Here is a 21,496-nt window from a genome sequence, read left to right as displayed (position 1 = left end):
TTGAACTAGACAACATGGATGGGTCACAGCCACTGCGCAGCCGCAGTCGGAGCGGTTACAGATCTGCGACGTTTCCGGGACAAGCTACGACCCAGAGGTGCGGGTTGTGTCGCGTCCTCTGCGGCTCAAACCACGAGAGACACTTGAAGAAGAGTCGCGCGAGCAGTGGAGACTCACTGTGTTTGACTTTAAAGCTGAAGGTTGTATTTTTAACGGTTCAAATACGGAAACGAGTGCGATGTTTGAAGGTCGGGGGCTCACATTTAAATCGCGTCACCCCCGTTGTTCTCAGCCGCTGTTGACTCGTCTAAAGTTCACCAGTGGGAGCAGCTAACCTTGTTAGCTCGTTAATTGTTTCTGAACGCATTAGCAGACTGGATGCTAGTCCCTATAAATGATTAGACTCCAGCTCAATTAGCTCTATGAGCAGTATAGATTACACTGTGTCGTAATAATAATTGGCAACTGATTTGATTACATTGTTAACGTTGTTTTCCTGCCAGACATGTGGTACACTCAACAATGTGATAATTACAATATAATAAACTGAACTAGAGCTGCATCAATTTAGTAGTCGACCCACAGAACATTAATTGTCAACTTAATTAATAAACTGTTACTTGTGTAAACTTGACATATGTCATTATTTGCTGCTTTTCCTTGTTTCAACATTATAGATTATCTTTGGGTTTTGGACTGTTAGTCAGACAAAACGAGACTTCTTTACCTCTGAGAAATGATGATGGGTATGTGTGACTATTTAATGTGAACAGCTATTAAACCAGACAAGTAGTAAGACAATATCCATTAATCACACCCTTAAACGGAACATCACACAACATGTTATATCTGGATTAAAACACAGATTTGCACTTCAGTGGCACTTAAATATCTCTTATTGTGGTTCTTTTGTAGTTCGACTATGTTGAGGAAATGTTACTTCCTGTATTCTTGTTCTTAGTTTGTACTCTAGGTTGATGCACTTATTGTAAGTCGCTTTGGATAAAAGTGTCTGCTAGATGACAAGTGATGTAATGTAATGTCACTTTGAGTCATGGTACATTCTGATGGGCATATTCACTATTCCCTGACCTTTTTTACAGAGTATATTATGTTAATCGAACATAATTGTGAGTTGTAGCCCTCGTGTTCTTTTCTAACGCGTTCATCTTGCGTCCTCAAACCTGCAGGCTGGACACACACTCCCTGCCGGCTTCAATGGCGTCCCATCCCACAACAATCCCACGCTGCGGTCCCAACGATGACCTGGGGAACGCCTCCAGCACCGACTGAAGCATGGCGAGGTTCAGGCGCAAGTCTTGTCTCCCATTAGTTGTTTTGGTGCTGCTGGTGCTCACAGTGACGGTGGTCTTGAAGGCGCTGTCCCCAGATGACTCTCCGTTCGTCAGCCCTGTTGGGGTGGAGCTGCTCCCGGACAGAAAGAGCCACAGTCGGGTCCAGGAGGAAAACACCGAGAAACCCGACCGGTCCAAGATGAGCGACTCGGCTCAGTCAGACAAACTGGAGGCTGCGCTGAGGAAGTTCCCTCCTCCAAACTACTATCTTCACGCTTTCTACTACTCATGGTATGGGAACCCCAAGTTTGATGGCAAATACATCCACTGGGATCACCCGCTGCTGCTGCACTGGGACTCAAAGGTGGCTCAGGGGTATCCGCAAGGGAGGCACGTCCCACCGGATGACATCGGGGCCAACTTCTACCCCTCGCTAGGGGCTTACAGTTCCAGGGATCCCTCCGTCATAGAGTCTCATATGCAGCAGCTGCGCACAGCAGCCATTGGTAAGACCGACATTCATCGAAACAGGGCGAAGAGATCATTATCGTAACCTGTATGTTTACTGCTTTTCTATTATGTTACCGTGTTAACCTCTTACTCCTTTAGTGAAGGCTGTAACATCTGGCCACAGGGACCACAGCTGAAATTTAGCCTTAGCTAATGTTAACACATTTACCCATGGGTTGATTAATGTGTACGGTCCCTGTACAAATAAATAAATGAAATGAAATCAACATTCTCACTTTCCAATGAAACCATTTCTGGACTACCATGATGTGGTTCTGACTCGATTCATTCACATTAAATACAGTTTCTTCATCAACATAATTTTTAAATTATTAGTCAGTCTGTTCTTTATGCGCTGCCGTTCAAAAGTTTGGGGTCACCCAGACAATTTTGTGTTTTCCATGAAAACTCACACTTTTATTTATAAAATGAATTGCAAAATGAATAGAAAATATAGTCAAGACATGGACAAGGTTAGAAATAATTATTTCAATTTGAAATATTAATTTAGCAAACACAATGTACCATGAGAACACTGGAGTGATCGTTGCTGGAGATGGGCCTCTATACGCCTACGTAGATACTTCATTAAAAACCAGACATTTCCACCTAGAAGAGTCATTTACCACATTAACAAGCTATAGAGTGTTTTTCTGATGAATTTAAAGTTATCTTCATTAAAAAAACATTGCTATTCTTTCAAAAATAAGGACATTTCTAAGTGATCCCAAACTTTTGAACGGTAGTGTATATATTTAAAGTAATTATCATTTGTTAAATCACAACTTAATATTTGCTGAATGTTCATTTCTCCACCCACTGTACTCCTACGCCTCATTTAATAAAACGTTGACACTATAGGAGTAACATTATGTTCACAAGTGTTTTCTCTTGTGTTTGAACTGTTTCTGCTCAGGCGTTCTTGCTGTTTCGTGGTACCCTCCTCATATGCATGATGATAATGGAGGTCCAGTGGATGACATCGTGCCTTTGCTGTTGGAAGTGGCACACAAATACTACATTAAGGTCTGTGTGAAGATAAAGTCACTTCAGTAGTCTTGTTGTGTATTTAGCAGTAGACTCAATGTTTGCTGCACAAGGATCCTGACCATCTCAAATATTCTGTATTCTACATCAACGTCTCTGTGTTTCCAGGTGGCGTTTCACATCGAGCCGTACAAAGACAGAGATGAAGTCAACATGTTAACTAATGTCAAATACATCATTGACAAGTGAGTGTGTTTCTTCAATGCCAGCAGCTCAGTCTGACGCACTCATCTGTCGAGGTCCAAAGCTCTGGAGCCAAATTCCGGACGAGGTCAAATCAGCATCCACCACCAAGGCTTTTGGTTCTCGCCTTAAACGCCATCTCACTTCATTTTGAAAGTTATTAATATTGATATACAGCCTGGCGGCACAGTACAATAGAGGAATGATATTTAAAATAAAATGTATATACATAATTTGATGTTCGTTATATTATTATTATTTTTCTAAGTTATCAGTAGTTCACATTTGCCTTTTATTATTATTTTTACTATGTCTCTTTCTTTTTCTTTTTCCTGTTCTGGTTTTGTTGTTGTTGCTTGTACGACATTTTATGTTTTGTTCCATATGTGTGTGTACTGTCTGTGTGCCTGTTGTAGTTGGGAGGGGGGGGTTAAAGGGTTCGGGGCGGGGCTAAAGGGTTAGGGGAGGGGCCGTCCAACTCCTCATCTCAGAGGAGCCTACAGACCTCGGTCTTTGGACGGTCCTCCATTGTTACATTTTTTCTGTTGTTAATGTCTGTCAGTATGAACACGTTATGTATGTACCTATGGAAAATAAATTACTTCCTTACTTACCCTCTGGGAGTCATTCAGATGTGTATATAGTTATCATCGGTCTCTTGTATTGCCGTTACAGTTCCTCTTCTTACTTATCTTCTGTTGTTTCCCTCCTTCTCTCAGGTACGGGGAGCACCCTGCTTTCTTCAAGTACCGAACCAACACCGGCAAGCTTCTTCCCCTCTTCTACGTGTACGACTCGTATCTGATGAACACGGAGCAGTGGGCCAAACTGCTCAAACACACGGAGAGTAACAGCATCAGGGACACGCGGCACGACGCCGTCTTCATCGCGCTGCTGGTCGAGGAGAAACACAAGAGGGACGTCCTGGCCGCCGGTTTCGATGGCATCTACACCTACTTTGCGACGAATGGGTTTTCCTACGGGTCCACTCAGCGGAACTGGGACTCTCTGAAAGCGTTCTGTGAAGACAACGACCTGATATTCATCGCCAGCGTGGGCCCCGGGTACATCGACACGAGCATTCGACCCTGGAACTTCCAAAACACGCGAAACCGCATCAACGGCAAATATTACGAAACCTCGCTGAGCGCCGCGTTGCAAGCCCGGCCGGATTTCATCTCGATAACATCCTTTAACGAATGGCACGAGGGCTCTCAGATCGAAATGGCTATTCCCAAAACCGGCCACACGGTGTATCTGGACTACCTGCCCAATAGACCTGCAATCTACCTGGAGATAACTCGCAAATGGGCTGCGATCTTTGGCGGCGAGCGACGAAAATGGCGGGATTGATCCGACGTCGAGCCGCAGCAAAAGTTTATTCCGCGGTTGTATGAAATGATTCCGTGAAAACTTTGATGAAGTTCTAGCTGCAGAATGCAGAACACGATGCAACGCTGAATACTCCTCTGGAGTACGGCCAGAGTATAACTCGATTATCTTAAGTCTGGCTGCAATGATGTGATTTTTTTACACTTGGGTAAATTATTGTTAATTTAACTGATGTCTTATTATGTTTACACAGCCTTGCACATTTGGGGATTTGTAAGGTAATAAGCATGTTTTTATCACCGACTGAAGAATCCGACTAAATCTGTCCAAAGGCTTGTTTTGCCGCGCAGGAATCTGGGACTATATTAAACCTCGATGGGAATAAATAAATCTTTGCACCCTGGAAAGGAGGGAAAGTAAACAAAAGCAGTCTGCTGGTATATATATAGATATCTCTGTCGCCTCAGTCTTCTTCCATCGCTGCTCTAGCTCAACAATACAAGAAAAAGTACAATGTAAATCTTGATATTAGAAAGTTGAACCTAAAATATCAGATGCATCACTGATGAAACCAGTAGAGGGCTGAGAGAGAGAGAGAGAATGATGCTTATCTCTGGAATATTTTAACTTTTTATATTAACAATTACATTATCCTTAAAGCTCTGACACCATCGAACAGGCCTAGTACATTTTGTCACGGTATCTGTGTGGAACTTAACACTTTTTTAAAAACTTCTTTGCTGCAAAAGTAGCATTTTTGGGGATTTTCATGCCTGGCAAACTCCAATATTTGTTCCCCGCCGGTTGTGTATTTGGCGGCGGACCGGCTGAGTGAACATGTGGCTCTGAGGCTCCTCAACGCTCCGCTGTGTCCGCTCGGCTTGGTGCTGAGGAGGGAATGGACTTTGGTTTTAGAGCTTTTAGTTGGGAAGCCGTGGGCATCTGGCAGAGAGGGTCTAATGAAAGACACTATTGAGTTGCATTGTGGGTATTGGAGGTTCCAGTGTTTATGGAGCTTGACCCATAGAAGACACACAGCGGTGACGCCTCAGCCTCGACTCCTTTGATTTGGACCGTTCTTTAAAAAATAAATCCTTTATCTCCCTCTCACATGTCCCCCAACTTTAAGGAGGAGCAATAATAAGTTGCAGAAGTGCCACTTTAAATGATTAGTTGATGAATTAACAGGCATAACGTGTGATGTTAAAGTTGTAATGGTCACACACACACACATCAGTGCTATCAGGATGAGAGAGGGAACCTTCTGACCCTCAGCAGCAATGATTCACTTGTTTAGTCAAAGCAGATGACACAAGTGTAATATGCACGACCGCCGAATCTTATGAGGGGCTGTGAGGGACATTATTCAGAATACCCTCTCACACACACAACTGAAATGCTCTCACACACACTACTGAAATGCTCTCACACACACACACAAGTGAAATGCTCTCACACACACTACTGAAATGCTCTCACACACACTAGTGAAATGCTCTCACACACACTACTGAAATGCTCTCACACACACACACAAGTGAAATGCTCTCACACACACTACTGAAATGCTCTCACACACACTAGTGAAATGCTCTCACACACACTATTGAAATGCTCTCACACACACTACTGAAATGCTCTCACACACACTACTGAAAAACGATATGCTCACACACACAACTGAAAATCTCTCACACATACTAGTGAAAAGCTCTCATACACACATATGAAAATTTCACTTGAAACGGAAGGCATTTCACTTGCAACGGAAGGTGCAGTGTTGCCAGGTCTGCGGTTTTCCCGCGGCATTGGGCAACTTTTGAAGTGTTGCCGCGGGTTGAATTTTGTGTCCGCTGGTTCGGGTAGACCTATTTTGCATGCAAATTACATGAATATCATCAATAAAAATCCATATTTTAAATGAAATAATTTATTTATACCCAAATCCTACCATAAACTGCTTTTAATGCTGGCATACTAAACATTTGGTGTTACTTTGTAGATATTACAATACATTTGGCAATGATAGCAATGCTGTTGGACTTTAAAAGCAGTGTATATGGTTTGGCACGGGCATATTTTGAGTTCTGATATTGGGCTGGTTTTTGGGCTGGTTTTATTGGCCATTGGGCTGGTTTTGTCACACAGACCTGGCAACCCTGGGAAGGTGTTTCAGTTGAAACGGAAGGTGATCAACAATGTGCTCAACAGCCCTTAAGCAACGGCGTTACTAAACAACACATTGGCCTCAGCGGAGACAATCAGAACACTGTCTAATGCCTCAACTGTTCGGCAGCAGCCGGTGTTACACCCCTACTGGTTTTCAAACCTACTGGTTTCCCTGCGCGTGCGTTGTGTTCTCTTCACATCTGCAGCGGGGCTCTGTCGCTCACCAGATTCGTCACACATTCACAAACATATTGCTGGAGATCTTTAAGCCACCGTTCATATCCATTTCGGCGATTACGATTGTATAAGTGAGCAGAGCATCACAGCCACGGATGAAGAAATACATTTCCGAAAAAATAAAAAGATCGCCTGACCTGGTTTCGATCTCTTTCACGCAAAAGGAGACTGCACTCAAAGACGCGCAGTCTGTGCGCTGCGCCACCAGATATTAGTTTCAAGTCAAGTAATTTATATATTGATCCATTAAGTCACATTTCTTATGTTGCGAACAAGCATCGCTAAACATGTTTCAAAGTGTACATATCCGCTCAAGGTAACCAGTTGTTTCAGATCCCTTCGACTTAATGGATCAATATTTAAATTACTTAAGCAGAAGCTAATATCTGGTGGCGCAGCGCACAGACTGCGCGTCTTTGAGTGCAGTCTCCTTTTGCGTGAAAGAGATCGAAACCAGGTCGGGCGATCTTTTTATTTTTTCGAAAATGTATTTCTTCATCCGTGGCTGTGATGCACTGCTCACTTATACTATCGCACGCAAAATGGATATGAAAGGTGGCTTAAGATATGTTCAAATATGTTGTGAATGTGACGTGAGCGGTGAGAGTCCGAGTCCCGCTGCAGATGAAGAGAACACAACGCACGCGCAGGACCAGTAGGTTTGAAAACCAGTAGGTAGGTAACACCCTGCCGCTGCCGAACAGCTGAGGAGGACAGTGACAGTGTTCTGATTGAGGCCATGATGTTGTTGTGTTGCGCCGTTGCTTAAGGGCTGCTGTTGAGCACATTGTTGATCTGCCATCTTGCATCCTGCACCCGGGGGCGAGATCCCCCTAGCGACGCTGGCACTCACTGGCACCTCACTGGCACCTCACTGGCACCTCACTGGCAACTCACTGGCACCTCACTGGCAACTCACTGGCACCTCACTGGCAACTCACTGGCACCTCAGTGGCAACTCACTGGCACCTCACTGGCAACTCACTGGCACCTCACTGGCACCTCACTGGCAACTCACTGGCACCTCACTGGCACCTCAGTGGCAAGTCTGTGGCAAGTGCCACAGACTTGCATAGATAATGTATTTTTTTAGACTTACTTAAAATATGCAATATTGCTGTACAATACTGCTGTACTATATTGAATATTGTTTTGCTACTACTACTTCACCGTAATATATAACACTTATATACCATGATATGTATAATGTACCGCCTTTCTTTAATAATAAAAAATATATAATTATTTTTTTTACCATGTCATACTGTTATACCTCCATGAAATTCTCCTTTGAGGAGATGCCACTGTTAGTCTAAAGTTTAAGCACTGGCACTCAGTGGCACTTGCCATCAGTTGCCAGCAGTTGCCAGCAGTTGCCAGCAGATGCCACTACTAGTCAAAAAGTGCCACTACTAGTTAAAAAGTGCCACTACTAGTCAAAAAGTGCCAGCAGACGGAGGTCGGCGCAGTGACGAGTCTGCGACGATTTAGTGACAAGCTTCACTGAAGTGCCCGGACAGCGGAAGAAATCACTTTCATGATCACAGAATGGAGGAGCTGCGGTTTAGCTAGATAGATAGATAGCTAAAATAGCTAGATACACAGATGGATGTGTGTGTATATATATATAAAAAAGACACTAATTAATATATATATATATATATTAATTAGTGTCTTTTTGTAGACACTTACTGACAATATGCAATAAGATAGTGCTGTACATTACTGCTGTACTATATTTAATATTGTTTTGCTACTACTACGTTTCACTTCGTAATCTATTACACTTATATACCATGATATTGTAACGTCTCGGACGTTATGGCACTGATGACACGGAGACGGGACGACGTTATTAATCCTCCCTTTATTGGGCATCCACCAACACATACAGCGTGTTCCTCTCAGCTTAGCAGGTCGAAAGTCAACAACAACGGTTCCCGTCAACCACCCTTAACTCCCGTTTTCCGACAGGTTAACCCGCCTCCTCTACTCCGCCAATCACAGGCACGCCCCCTCGACCAGCACGCACGGTGCCACACTTTGATTGACAGCCACTTCACAGGGTCGCTACAATATATTACGAAGTGAAACGTAGTAGAAGCAAAACAATATTAAATATAGTACAGCAGTAATGTACAGCACTATCGCATATTGTAAGTAAGTGTCTACAAAAAGACACTATATATATATATATATATCCATCTGTGTATCTAGCTATTTTAGCTATCTATCTATCTATCTATCTATCTATCTAGCTAAACCGCAGCTCCTCCATTCTGTGATCATGAAAGTGATTTCTTCCGCTGTCCGGGCACTTCAGTGAAGCTTGTCACTAAATCGTCGCAGACTCGTCACTGCGGCCGACCCTCCGTCTGCTGGCACTTTTTGACTAGTAGTGGCACTTTTTAACTAGTAGTGGCACTTTTTGACTAGTAGTGGCATCTGCTGGCAACTGCTGGCAACTGATGGCAACTGATGGCAAGTGCCGGCAAGTGTCACTGAGTGCCAGTGCTTAAACTTTAGACTAACAGTGGCATCTCCTCAAAGGAGAATTTCATGGAGGTATAACAGTATGACATGGTAAAAAAAAAATTTATATATTTTTATTATTAAAGAAAGGCGGGTACATTATACATATCATGGTATATAAGTGTTATATATTACGAAGTGAAACGTAGTAGTAGCAAAACAATATTCAATATAGTACAGCAGTATTGTACAGCAATATCGTATTGCATATTTTAAGTAAGTCTAAAAAAATACATTATCTATGCAAGTCTGTGGCACTTGCCACAGACTTGCCACTGAGGTGCCAGTGAGGTGCCAGTGAGTTGCCAGTGAGGTGCCAGTGAGGTGCCAGTGAGTTGTCGGTGCCAGTGATTGCACTCGCCCTCTCTCCATCCTTGATCACCTTCCGTTTCAACTGAAACACCTTCCCAGGGTTGCCAGGTCTGTGTGACAAAACCAGCCCAATGGCCAATAAAACCAGCCCAAAAACCAGCCCAATATCAGAACTCAAAATATGCCCGTGCCAAACCATATACACTGCTTTTAAAGTCCAACAGCATTACTATCATTGCCAAATGTATTGTAATATCTACAAAGTAACACCAAATGTTTAGTATGCCAGCATTAAAAGCAGTTTATGGTAGGATTTGGGTATACATAAATTATTTCATTTAAAATATGGATTTTTATTGAAAGATATACATGTAATTTGCATGCAAAATAGGTCTACCCGAACCAGCGGACACAAAATTCAACCCGCGGCAACACTTCAAAAGTTGCCCAAGGCCGCGCGAAAACCGCGGACCTGGCAACACTGCACCTTCCGTTTCAAGTGAAATGCCTTCCGTTTCAAGTGAAATTTTCATATGTGTGTATGAGAGCTTTTCACTATAGTATGTGTGAGAGATTTTCAGTTGTGTGTGTGAGCATATCGTTTTTCAGTAGTGTGTGTGAGAGCATTTCACTAGTGTGTGTGAGAGCATTTCAATAGTGTGTGAGAGCATTTCACTTGTGTGTGTGAGAGCATTTCACTTGTGTGTATGAGAGCATTTCAATAGTGTGTGAGAGCATTTCACTTGTGTGTGTGAGAGCATTTCACTTGTGTGTATGAGAGCATTTCAGTAGTGTGTGTGAGAGCATTTCACTAGTGTGTGTGAGAGCATTTCAATAGTGTGTGAGAGCATTTCACTTGTGTGTGAGAGCATTTCACTTGTGTGTGAGAGCATTTCAGTAGTGTGTGTGAGAGCATTTCACTAGTGTGTGTGAGAGCATTTCACTTGTGTGTATGAGAGCATTTCAGTAGTGTGTGTGTGTGAGAGCATTTCAGTAGTGTGTGTGAGAGCATTTCAGTTGTGTGTGTGAGAGGGTATTCTGAATAATGTCCCTCACGGCCCCTCATAGAATCTCAGCATCACACACACACACACTCACACGCACACACACACACACACACACACACACACACACACACACACACACACACACACACACTAGAGCTCCGCCACAGCCTGCAGCTGCATTGACGGTAAACAGCGAGGTAGCGCATGGGCAGCCGGCGTAGAATGATCCCACATCGCATCGCATCCCCGGGCAGACATGGCGTCCTCGCAGCGAGCCGTGCATTCAGTGGGCAGAGTGACGAGATAGCAGCCAATTACTCTTCTCTTTTTTGTTTCTCTCTCTTTTTTGTCTTCTTTTGTTGTTGTTGCAGCCATCATTCTCTGCGTCGGTGTGCAGCCGCAGCCGCAGCAGCGGGGAGGAGGATTTAGCACACGCTGCTACTGTAGGTATCTTTGATTTTGTTCTGGATCAAGACGATGGATGCGGGCTCCTCCGGACCCATTCCTGCATACACGGCGGACGGGCGCGACTTTCTATTCCAAACGCATCCGCATCTCCCGTATGTTGCAAGGTGTCTTTGAAAAGCGCACGGACCTCTGGAGGAAATGAGAAGGCAGGTCTATTTTGACTCACGCCTGTCGAGATGGTGAGTGAAATGCACGGCTTGTTTTCCTCCTCTCCATCCCTGCAGCCCTCGGTGTGAGAGGTACCTGCTGTTCACGGCAAATCCTCGCCAGCTAATTAGAAATGGTGTCTCGTGCATTGACTGACCGGCGCGTTCCCATTTTCACCGGGGTGCATATGTATACATCGTTAATTATTTTGAACACATCAATGCATTTGGACAGTTCGTGCTTGATGTTGTTTTCTTCTTCTCTCTCCATTGAATGTGATTCACTCCCAGCTGTGTTCGCAGAGCTCAGACTGGAGGCTACATTTGTCAGCAGCATCCTCCACGCTATTATTTATATTCTGCGCGTTGTCGGTGCGCAAAAGGGTGCCGTGTTAGGCAACCCACGAAATATTCTCGTGACTCTCTCAACATTCTCACCCTCATCGATGCACAAGTCACGCCTAAAGACAACCATTTTAAGCAGCGACCACAGCATCACGTTTTAAAATGACCTTCAGTGCTCGGTGGCTGGAAATTCATTCTCACCTGGGATGGAGTGTCCTTCTATAATCAATGTCCTCGTGACAGAATAGACATAAATCAGAGTGAGAATAGCGGGGGAAATGTCATTTTGCAGGACACCAGTGCTCCCCTTTTGCCCTTTAGCCTAACTGTTATTAAAACACACCATGTGATGCATCTCGGTGACTGATGATGTTCAATCTGTGGATGTGTTTTTTTTCTGCCCCTCTCCAGTCATTCCAAAGTAGCCTCGCTGCAGACTTCTCACCCATGCGGCGCTCTGTCCTAAATACATCACAGTGCATTTGACAAAACGCCAGTTATGTTATTCAAAGTCTGAATGGATGCTCGAGTCTCCGTCAGGACTCAGTTGTTTCTGCGGAGATGCAAAGAAGAGAGGACAATAATAACCGTGTGAGCCATACCCTCTGTGACCTCAGCATCCTCAGTCACCATGGAGACAATAATAACCTCATCACACACTGCATATCTAATAGGCCTGATTGTTCTCTGTACTACCGCACACTTCAGCCTTTCCCAATCCATAATGCGCTTAATATATTTAACAGCATGGTATGCATGGACTGCATACTGTCGAGCAAAGAGCGTCTCACTGCTGCTCCCGGGAAGCACGTTACAGCTGTGGAAGAGGATTTGCCGACATGGAAATGTATTGATACTGAAGCCTTTAAAAGGGAAACACTCATCTGGCTGTAGTGCATGTGGCCTTTGGGGGCAGATATGTGTATCTAAGTCACATCTGGGGGGAAAAGGGTGCTGTCATACATGAAGTCAATCTCTTTCCCCTATGTGACATGTTGGACCAATGATTCGAGGACATGTCGTGCTGGAGCAGGTGGTGACTCTGCTTCAGTGATGCATACGAGGTATTTGTCTGCCTCTTCAAGCAACATGCAGGTGTGTAGAGCCCCAGAGAGCTGGAGGGTCGGGGGTCTTTGTACCAGTGGCGGTTCGTCCATAGGGGGCGCTAGGGCGCCGCCCCTCTTAAAATGTGTAGATGAAAAAGAAAAGAAGAAAAAAAACATCCTGTCAAAAAACATATGCCAAATCATTTAAATAGTAAATATACCGTGTTGACGCGCTAACTGTGTGTGGGAGACCGTCAACCTGTCAACAACCACTTAAGTTAATGTGAAAATATATAATATATCGCCATTATCACGGAGAGAAGCCCCTCCCCTTTTTAGAGGCGATCTAACGTGTGTGTGCGGCATCGAGAAAATATTTCAGTCGTTTCGGCAAGGACGGCTTCTCATTGGAGGATGAAACGGGAATCTTGGGGCACAAAAATGTGCGCCCTGGCCAATGACATCGTTTTATTATTTCACGTGACTGGACTATTCGGCAGATCAGAGACGTATCGTTCCCTCAGCCAGAGAGCTCCACGGAGCTACGAGCAGGTAGCTAACGGAGCTGTTAGCTGGAGCTCAGTGAGTAATGCGCTGTTTAATTTCCCCTGTCTGTTGTTCCAAAGGGACTGAAACTCTCTGGACTACAACGGGGGGAGGGATCTAAAGAGCTGCAGACAAGTGTAAAGCACGAATCTTACCGCAGTTATCTAGCTAAGAGCATGGAGCTAACTCGCTAACAGCCTGAAGCTAACCCTGTTTACAGTCAGCAGAAGGAGACCGAACTGCATCGAAACACAATGAAGAAGTTCTGAAAAACAGACTCATTCCCTCAAGAATAATGGAAACAGGTTACAGACATGATGACTTTAACCAGAGAGTAAAGTGACCACTTTAAAGAGAGGAGGCTACTTGTCTTTACAGTAGTGGGTCTGCTCTGTCACCCAATGTAACATGTGATCTCTTTCTGACTCTATTCTGAACCTCTTTCATGTGAGGGTGAAACTCTTTTATTTTGCAAACCTCTGAAACCCAACCCAATGTTCCTTAAAGCTGCTCTGAACCTCTCATGCTAAAGTCACAGTGTGTTGATAGTTGTTGTTGGACCGTGTTGAGCACGCTGTGTTCTTGAAATAAAGCTTTGTTTTTTACAATATTCTACTCAAAACCTCTTTTCTTCTCATTGTTGAGTGATATTTAAACTGCGCCCCCCCCCCCCAAAAAAAATTCACCAGCCGCCACTGCTTTGTACTCTCCTCAGCCTTATGATGGCAGCATTCTCTTACCATACAGAGAATATGCCACACACACAAAAACGAATACCAGCTGGAAGCTTAAATCCATGCTTAACGAACACATTTGAAATAACATCCATGATTGAACAGACACTTTTGCAATAACTTTGGTGTTTTCATTTCATTTTCCAGCTAATCTACTCGATGTATTTGTGGAGATGAAGCTCTTCTCTGCATGTTGATTGCGTATGATCTGCGTGCTTTTCCTGTGCCGATGGTTCAGTCTCTTCAGCCCTAATGTATTCTCTCTGATTCTCTCTCTCTGCTCCCGTAAAGGAGGCGTCATTAAGAAGACCTGTGCATTCAGGATCAAACGCACCTCATTAGATCATTCAGGATCATTGTTAATCTGCGTGAGAGCAAAGGGGCATCTCCTAGCCGTGACCTTGTTGTTGGTCTATGAGCCGTGAATCACAAAGAAGATTGATCCCACCGGCGACCCAATGTAGGAATCGCTCCCTAAGATTCCCAAAACCTCTACTCTTGCTTGGATTTCAGCATTCGGTCAAATCCACCAGGTTTGTATTGAGGCGACACACTTGTCTTTATGAATACATATAAGCGCTATATAAAATAAATGATTATTATTATTATTATTATTATTATATAATATATGGTGCATGCTCAAAGATTATCGCAAGAAAGAAAACATCGGCTCTATAACAGATCACCTCTTGCCAGATCCTAGTGCAATAACTGTAATAATAACATAATAATTATTACCACTGTACACATTCATATTTACACTATGTTGATCTGCACTTCACACATTTCATTTACACTACACACATATACACACTTTGCATTTTGCACACTGTCTATATTTAATTTAATTTTACACTGCAGTCAATAGTATTATATTGTGTATGCATATATGTTGTGTATATATATATATATATACATATATATTTTATTTTGTATTTTATATTTTACTTTGGATACTTTGCACAGTCATTGTATTATATTTGTGTGTGTGTATATATATATACATAGATGTTTCATTTTATATACATATATATATATACTTCATTTTATATTTTACTTGTATACATCTATATCTTTTATCTCTGTTTTTTATATTTATATTTTATTCTCGTGTGTTTAGTTTATTGGTGCTGCTACTGTGACGACAAATTTCCCCTTGGGGATTAATAAAGTATCTATCTATCTATCTATCTAACATGTTGTTCACATGTAGATGTCACAAGCCAAATGTATTTAATCGAGGCACAAACAATGTTTAGAGTCAATTTAAATGCATAAAATAAATACATGGTGGTAAAATGCAATGAATAGTCTGGATGTTGACTCCTTTACAAAGACTTAACTTCTTCTTCTTCTTCTTCTTCTTCTTCTTCTTCTTCTTCTGTGGTTCCAGGACAGAGTATGCCATCTGCACCTTTTCACAGAATCCTACGACCCCTTCTGCTCGGCACTTTCATTCTGGGATGCTTTGTGACTCTGTGTTTGATGTATTTTAAACCATCCACCAGCTGGTTGTCGGGTCCTGTAGAGTCGACAGTGTCCACAGATCGGCTCAAGAACCTCTTCTCCAACAAGAGTGATAGAAACGTGACCACCTTGCTGATCTGGCTGTGGCCCTTCGGACAAACCTACGACCTGGGCGTGTGCAGCTCCCTCTTCAACATCGAAGGCTGCTTAATCACAGCGGACAGGAACCTCTACAACAAGTCGGATGGGATCATCATCCATCACAGAGACATCTGCACCGACCTGTCCAACCTGCCGCCGCTCCAGCGACCATCCTTCCAGAAGTGGATATGGATGAACTTGGAGTCGCCGTCGCACTCCTCCCAGCTGCCTGGGATCGAGAACCTGTTCAACCTGACTCTCAATTACCGTCAGGATGCTGACATCGAAGTGCCTTACGGGTCCATTGTAGCGGCGGAGGGCGAGGAGGACTTTGTCCCGCCCAGCAAAAACAAGCTGATCTGCTGGATTGTGAGCAACTGGAACCAGGACCACGTGCGGGTGAAATACTACAATGAGCTGTACAAACACATCGAGGTTCACGCGTACGGACAAGCCTTCGGGGAGTACATCTCGGACCAGGACTACTTCCCCACCATCGCCGGCTGCAAGTTCTACCTGGCTTTTGAGAACTCCATCCACAAGGACTACATCACTGAAAAACTGTTCAACCCGCTGTCCGTGGGCTCAGTGCCAGTGGTTCTGGGCCCGCCGAGGCAGAACTACGAGAACTTTATCCAAGGGGACGCCTTCATCCACGTGGACGACTTCACCTCGCCCAAGGAGCTGGCCGATTACCTGCTGCTCTTGGACAAGAACGAGGAAATGTACCTCAGGTACTTTGAGTGGAGGCGACACTTTAAAGTAAAGAAGTCCTATTTCTGGGCAGAGCACACATGCCTGGCTTGTGATTACCTGCGTCGGCACAAAGAGTACAAGGCATTCAATAACCTTGACAAGTGGTACTGGGGGGAGTAGGACTGGGAAGGGCTATGCAGTGCTTGTTTTGAGTCGAAGGCCGTGCTTTAAGTCGTTGTTGTCCGTCGGTTAACATGAAGGCTCTTCATCGTCGTCTCCACAGCTCCCGAAATTATGTATTTGTTATCGATTCAGTGGCCCAGTGAGACATCGTCTTGTTTTTTTAATTATTTTTAATTATTAGCAAGTCAATTTTGCCAAGCCTTACTTTGCCTTTTGCATTAATCATGTCTTAATTATTTTTTAAATAATTAACAATGCACAACATTTGTTACTGTCAGTTCAGTCCATGTTTTGCTTAACATGACAACATTTGCTGCTATTCTTTTTATATGTGCGTTCTATTTTTTTGTATGGATGCTTAGTTGTATGGATGTCATGATGCAGAGTTGCTGTTTTTTTTATATCCCCTTTTCATTAAGCAGACATTAGAATAGTGTTGACTGCAGAAGAAGATTGACATAATATTTATCTAATATTTATTCAAGTAAGGTAATATGATAAGTAAAAACAATCTCATATGTGCTAGTGAGGCAGTCACCTATGCAGTGTTTGCTGAACTCAAATGTGAAAGTAGTTAATTGTGTCATGTACATATTAAGTATTTTTGGAAATGTGTAGCTGTCATTTTATTTCCCATCATTTTGTGAGTTTGCATTTGCGCTGCTGATCCAACCGCGACCTATCTTTACATATGTACAGTGAGACGGACGGACGCTGTGTGGTTGTCGATGGCATATGGTGATCGTTACCCGGTTGTCCCCGACAGCAGCCGTAACCGCTCGTGAGAGGGAGGTTACTATTTTAATCGTGTTGTGAATTGTTCACTGTCACATGTGATGTGTCTAAGTCCTGCATGGGGGATGCTGGCGCAGCACAGAGCCCCTGTGCTGCAGCACGACACCTCATTGTGTTGCATCCTGATTTGATTTGTAATTTTGAATTGAATAAAGTGTTGGGAAAGAGCACAACATTAATTACTGAAACTATTTTGCTGTGCATACTGTCCTGACATCCTTCAATGTGACATTAAATATTCACGCCGATCGTTTTCACGACGTCAAGCAGATGTTCCCGCATGTGGGAAGCGGGCGTGAATCAGGATGAAATACGATCGGGTGGGATCGGCCCGCGTGTCTGGGGACTGTTTGGTACCCGTTTCTTTGAAGAGAAAAGTTAAAGATGACTGCCAGATTATCCGTATTGCTACCTTTGAATCATCCCATCGTCGCGATGTGGTGTGTGGGGCAGTTCGAGGTTGCATGTGAAAGATATTTTTCTTTTTCTGGATGTTTTTGTGTTTTTCTTTGCACTCCTGTTTACAGCGCTGTCTGCCAACCGTACACCGCTCAAGATCACGCCAGAGAAATGCATCAACATCTGTAGATACCGCATCACTTTTAAACATCGGCACATCTCATCCACTGAACAATGCATCTCAACAGCACTCAGCAGCTATTGACGTCACGGTTTTGTTTTGACAGAAAGAACTGTGCAAAACCACGTCAACATTTTATGCAAGATGAGCCGGCGTCTTTTTGGTCAAAGTACTCCAACATGTTTCAGGTTATTATCATTTTGATATTTCTTCACTGTCAAAGGGACCATTGATGTAAACTAGGAGGAATCTAATTATTTTTCTTATGGGATATGGTTCCAAACGCCATAGTAAAAGCTGTATATAAACCTTGTAGTGAACCGAATCATCGTCTGGATCAAACCAGCCAACTGACACCGATCATTGCTGTATGTGCAAAGGACTGAGCTCAAACATTTGTTTGCATTTATGGGGAAAAGAAACAACGTGTTGTACATATTTTCATTGTTATAAAGATCTCTTTATAAGATGCAAGGGTTGTGAGGCGGTGAATGTGACTTTGAAAGGCTTTGAGTGGAGGTGAAGGGGGAGTGACGCTTGGAAAGGATTACCGGAGTCAACAATGGTTTTAGTGTTAAAGTGGATGTTTTCATCAAGGAAAGGAAACTTGACACCAACTTTTTCTTCTTCTTGTGACTCGGCGGTAATCCTCAAGGAATGACCAAAACGCAGCAGAGGTTGGTCACGTGGAGTTGAGTCACTGCTGGCCGTCTGTCGATGGAGCCGTCGTGAGTTCTGAAACCGTCATCCACGACTCGGCCGTCGCGTAGATTAACAATGAAGTTTCGTATTGTCGGGTCCGATCTCATGTGTGAAAACAAAGGTTTCTTGTCCACTGTGGTTGGTGACTTAAACGAACAAACTTTCTTTTTTCTCCTTCGTGCTGTCTGTCTCTCTCCTCCTCTATTTTATTTTGCACAAAACAAACAGGAGGAGCTGTGGCTGCTCCGTCCCGTCCGAGCCTGTGAGCGTCACAGCATTATGAGTCGGGATGTCTCTGGGTTCTGTCCGACCTGGCGCTGGTCCTTAAAAACACTGACCACCCAGTGGGATGAAATCTTTGTGTGGTTGAACGTGACGATTTCAACAGAAATGCTCATTTTCTGCCAGTTCACTGAACTAATCAGTGAATCAATCAGTTTTTTGCCAAATTGTTGTGTTTTGCCAAATGTTGTGTTTTAACTGTAAATGTCTGATAGTGTCAAAGAAAATAAAGTTATGGACAAATGAGGAAACATGAGTTGGGCATGCAGATTTATTTCTCAACAGACTGCTGATGAAGAAATGACGACAAACCTCTGAAGTCTGACACTGAAACCATTTTAACAACAAAGAAACAGAATCAGTTGTTGTTTCCTCCCCTTAAAGTCGGACATGTTGGGAAATACATGTATTTTCCTTCTAGCCAAGTTAAACATGAGAAAGTTGACACCACTCTCATACAGTTTGCTTGACAATGGAATTAATCTTCTATTCTAACTCACAACTAATTAGTCAGGTCAATTAGCTACATTTTAAATCGCCTTAAAATTGTAGTACTTCCGTCTTTTTAACACCAATTAAAAAGTTAGAGTCCATCCAGTTACACAAGTGACTTGCTTATAAACATTTATAGGATGCCATCCTAACCTAATATAGTATTATTGCATCTATATCGAATACAATTTCCATTCTAAAGCCCACAGTGTGCCATGTAATGCAGGCAGAGGTAAAAATAGCTGTGCGAAAGCCTTGATAAGTGATTGATGAGAGAGGAGAGTGTGTTGTGTTGGTTACGCCTCAACCCTCTGCGTGTTGCTAGTTACCCCGTACCCTCGCGAGCACTCTGGTATTTTCAGTCGTCTCCTCCACCACACAGAGATGATTCATCTGTGTGTTCGGCCTCTGCTCAACGGGTGTGACAAATGTGTGTGTTGGCGGGACCGGCGGTGTAAATAATCCACTGATGTCAGTTTGGGATTAATGTGAAAGTTCAGGTGGCAGCAGCACGATGTACGTCCAGCTTTCAGAATTTAAGACAGCGTCTCAGACGTTGAGCGTCTCGTTAGGACAAACCCACAAACTCCCTGCAGCTCCCCTGAGCTCAACGAGGCTGCAGACGGCCCGTCAGGCTACAGTATGGATCAGGATCCACTGAAACTGGGCACTTCGCAAATGATGGAAAACAGGCTTCCGGACGCGCGTGAATTAAGTTCTCAACATTTAATGGCAGGAAGTGTAAAACAAACATTCAAGGCCTCACGATCGTGGTCCTCATCGTCCGGCTCCTCCAGCCTTCGGGTCCCGTGGGAAGAGAGCGCTCTCTCCAATCCACAGAGTCTTAGTCTCAAAAACAGCCGATCCTCACTCTCCAAGGTGAGTCCAGCCTTTAACACCTAGTGATCGGTTCAAAGTCCCGCTAGAACGATGAAGGGGTCGAATGTCACTGAACCCCGGGTCAAAACGCCACTTCCGGTCAAGTATTTTCACAATAAAAGTCCCGTCTATTATTGTAAGTCACTTCACGGATTTCAACCGGCTTCGACAATCTGAAATACTAACATAGTCACTCTCATGAACATACATTAATTATTTCCATTTCCATTTGCATAGAGTAAACATTACCCCTATGCTTCATAAGCAGCATCGGAGCCGGTGACACCGGCCATCTCAACAAACTGGTTAGGAAGGCTGGCTCCATCATCGGCTGCCAGCTGGAGCACCTGGAACAGGTGGTGGAGAGGAGGACGTTGAAGAAACTTGTGTCCATATTGGACCACCCGGACCACCCGGACCACCCTCTCCACCACCTCCTACAGGGACAGAGGAGGACTTTCTCCAGACGTCTCCTCACGCTCCGCTGCCACAAGGACAGATACAGGAGAACCTGCCGACGGCTATGAGGCTCTACAACAGATCACCTCTTGCCAGATCATAGTGCAATAACTACAATAATAACTTCATATTTACACGATGTTGATCTGCACTTCACACATTCATTTATTTACACTACACATACACACATTTCATTTTCATTTACACTACACACATACACACACTTTGCATTTTGCACACTGTCTATATTTGGTGTTTTTATATTTAGTTTAATTGTCATTAGTATTGTGTATTGTGTATGCATATATGTTGTATATATACATATATATTTTATTTTATATTTTGCTTTGTATGCTTCTATATCTTTCATCCCTGTTTTTATATTTTATTTTTTATTTTTTATTCATGTGTGCTGCTACTGCTACGACAAATTTCCCCTTGGGGATTAATAAAGTACATATCTATCTATCTATCTATCTATCTAATACATTAATAACAATATCAATATTCTCCCTAATATTTCCTATTATAATATCTTTCTATATGTATTAATTTAAAGCATAAGACCTCTGCACATGTTATCAAAATAAACTATTACAACCTAACATATGCAACAGCATTAAGCATCAAAGACGGCGAATGCAACCTAAATCTTTGACACATGTTGACCTCCAACACGTCAACAGCGTGCAGTCATAGAGGTGTTTTGTTTTCACCAGCTGACTCTCAGCTCTATGAGTTCCGGTTGCTCGGTCGGCAAGTTTTGCGAACAAGAATAGTATGTGTGGGCGCCCTCGGATAAGCCTTCAATCAATTTTAAATGATCATCCATCTTTTATCCATTGTTTATTTTCTCGCAACCACAAAAGCAATCGACTGAAAGTCACCAGTCGACACGGTAACTCCTCCAA

General features: G+C 43.4%; 2 protein-coding genes across 5 annotated transcripts; both read left to right on the top strand.

Moving 5' to 3' along the window:
* Positions 1-80: 80 nt before the first annotated feature.
* Positions 81-5,477, top strand: manea (mannosidase, endo-alpha). Its single transcript, XM_056427109.1, has 5 exons — positions 81-200; positions 1,191-1,801; positions 2,722-2,831; positions 2,961-3,037; positions 3,755-5,477. The coding sequence occupies exons 2-5, from the start codon at positions 1,297-1,299 to the stop codon at positions 4,386-4,388; spliced, it is 1,326 nt and encodes a 441-aa protein (XP_056283084.1). The 5' UTR covers positions 81-200; positions 1,191-1,296; the 3' UTR covers positions 4,389-5,477.
* Positions 5,478-10,633: 5,156 nt separating this feature from the next.
* fut9a (fucosyltransferase 9a) lies at positions 10,634-19,011 on the top strand. 4 transcript variants are annotated; one of them, XM_056427261.1, is made up of 4 exons: positions 10,634-11,271; positions 11,995-13,312; positions 14,201-14,442; positions 15,303-19,011. In XM_056427261.1, exon 4 carries the CDS (start codon positions 15,311-15,313, stop codon positions 16,391-16,393), a length of 1,083 nt encoding a protein of 360 aa, XP_056283236.1. In that variant the 5' UTR covers positions 10,634-11,271; positions 11,995-13,312; positions 14,201-14,442; positions 15,303-15,310; the 3' UTR covers positions 16,394-19,011. The 4 variants fall into 4 exon arrangements, with proteins under 4 accessions (XP_056283236.1, XP_056283234.1, XP_056283235.1 ...); XM_056427259.1 differs by lacking the exon at positions 11,995-13,312; XM_056427260.1 differs by having other exon boundaries at positions 10,634-12,678.
* Positions 19,012-21,496: the final 2,485 nt, after the last annotated feature.

This window comes from Pseudoliparis swirei, chromosome 11, assembly GCF_029220125.1.
Source record: "Pseudoliparis swirei isolate HS2019 ecotype Mariana Trench chromosome 11, NWPU_hadal_v1, whole genome shotgun sequence".
NCBI lineage: Eukaryota > Metazoa > Chordata > Actinopteri > Perciformes > Liparidae > Pseudoliparis > Pseudoliparis swirei.
The sequence above is the reverse complement of the archived record's forward strand: the minus strand, read 5'-3'. Positions and strand labels throughout refer to the sequence as shown.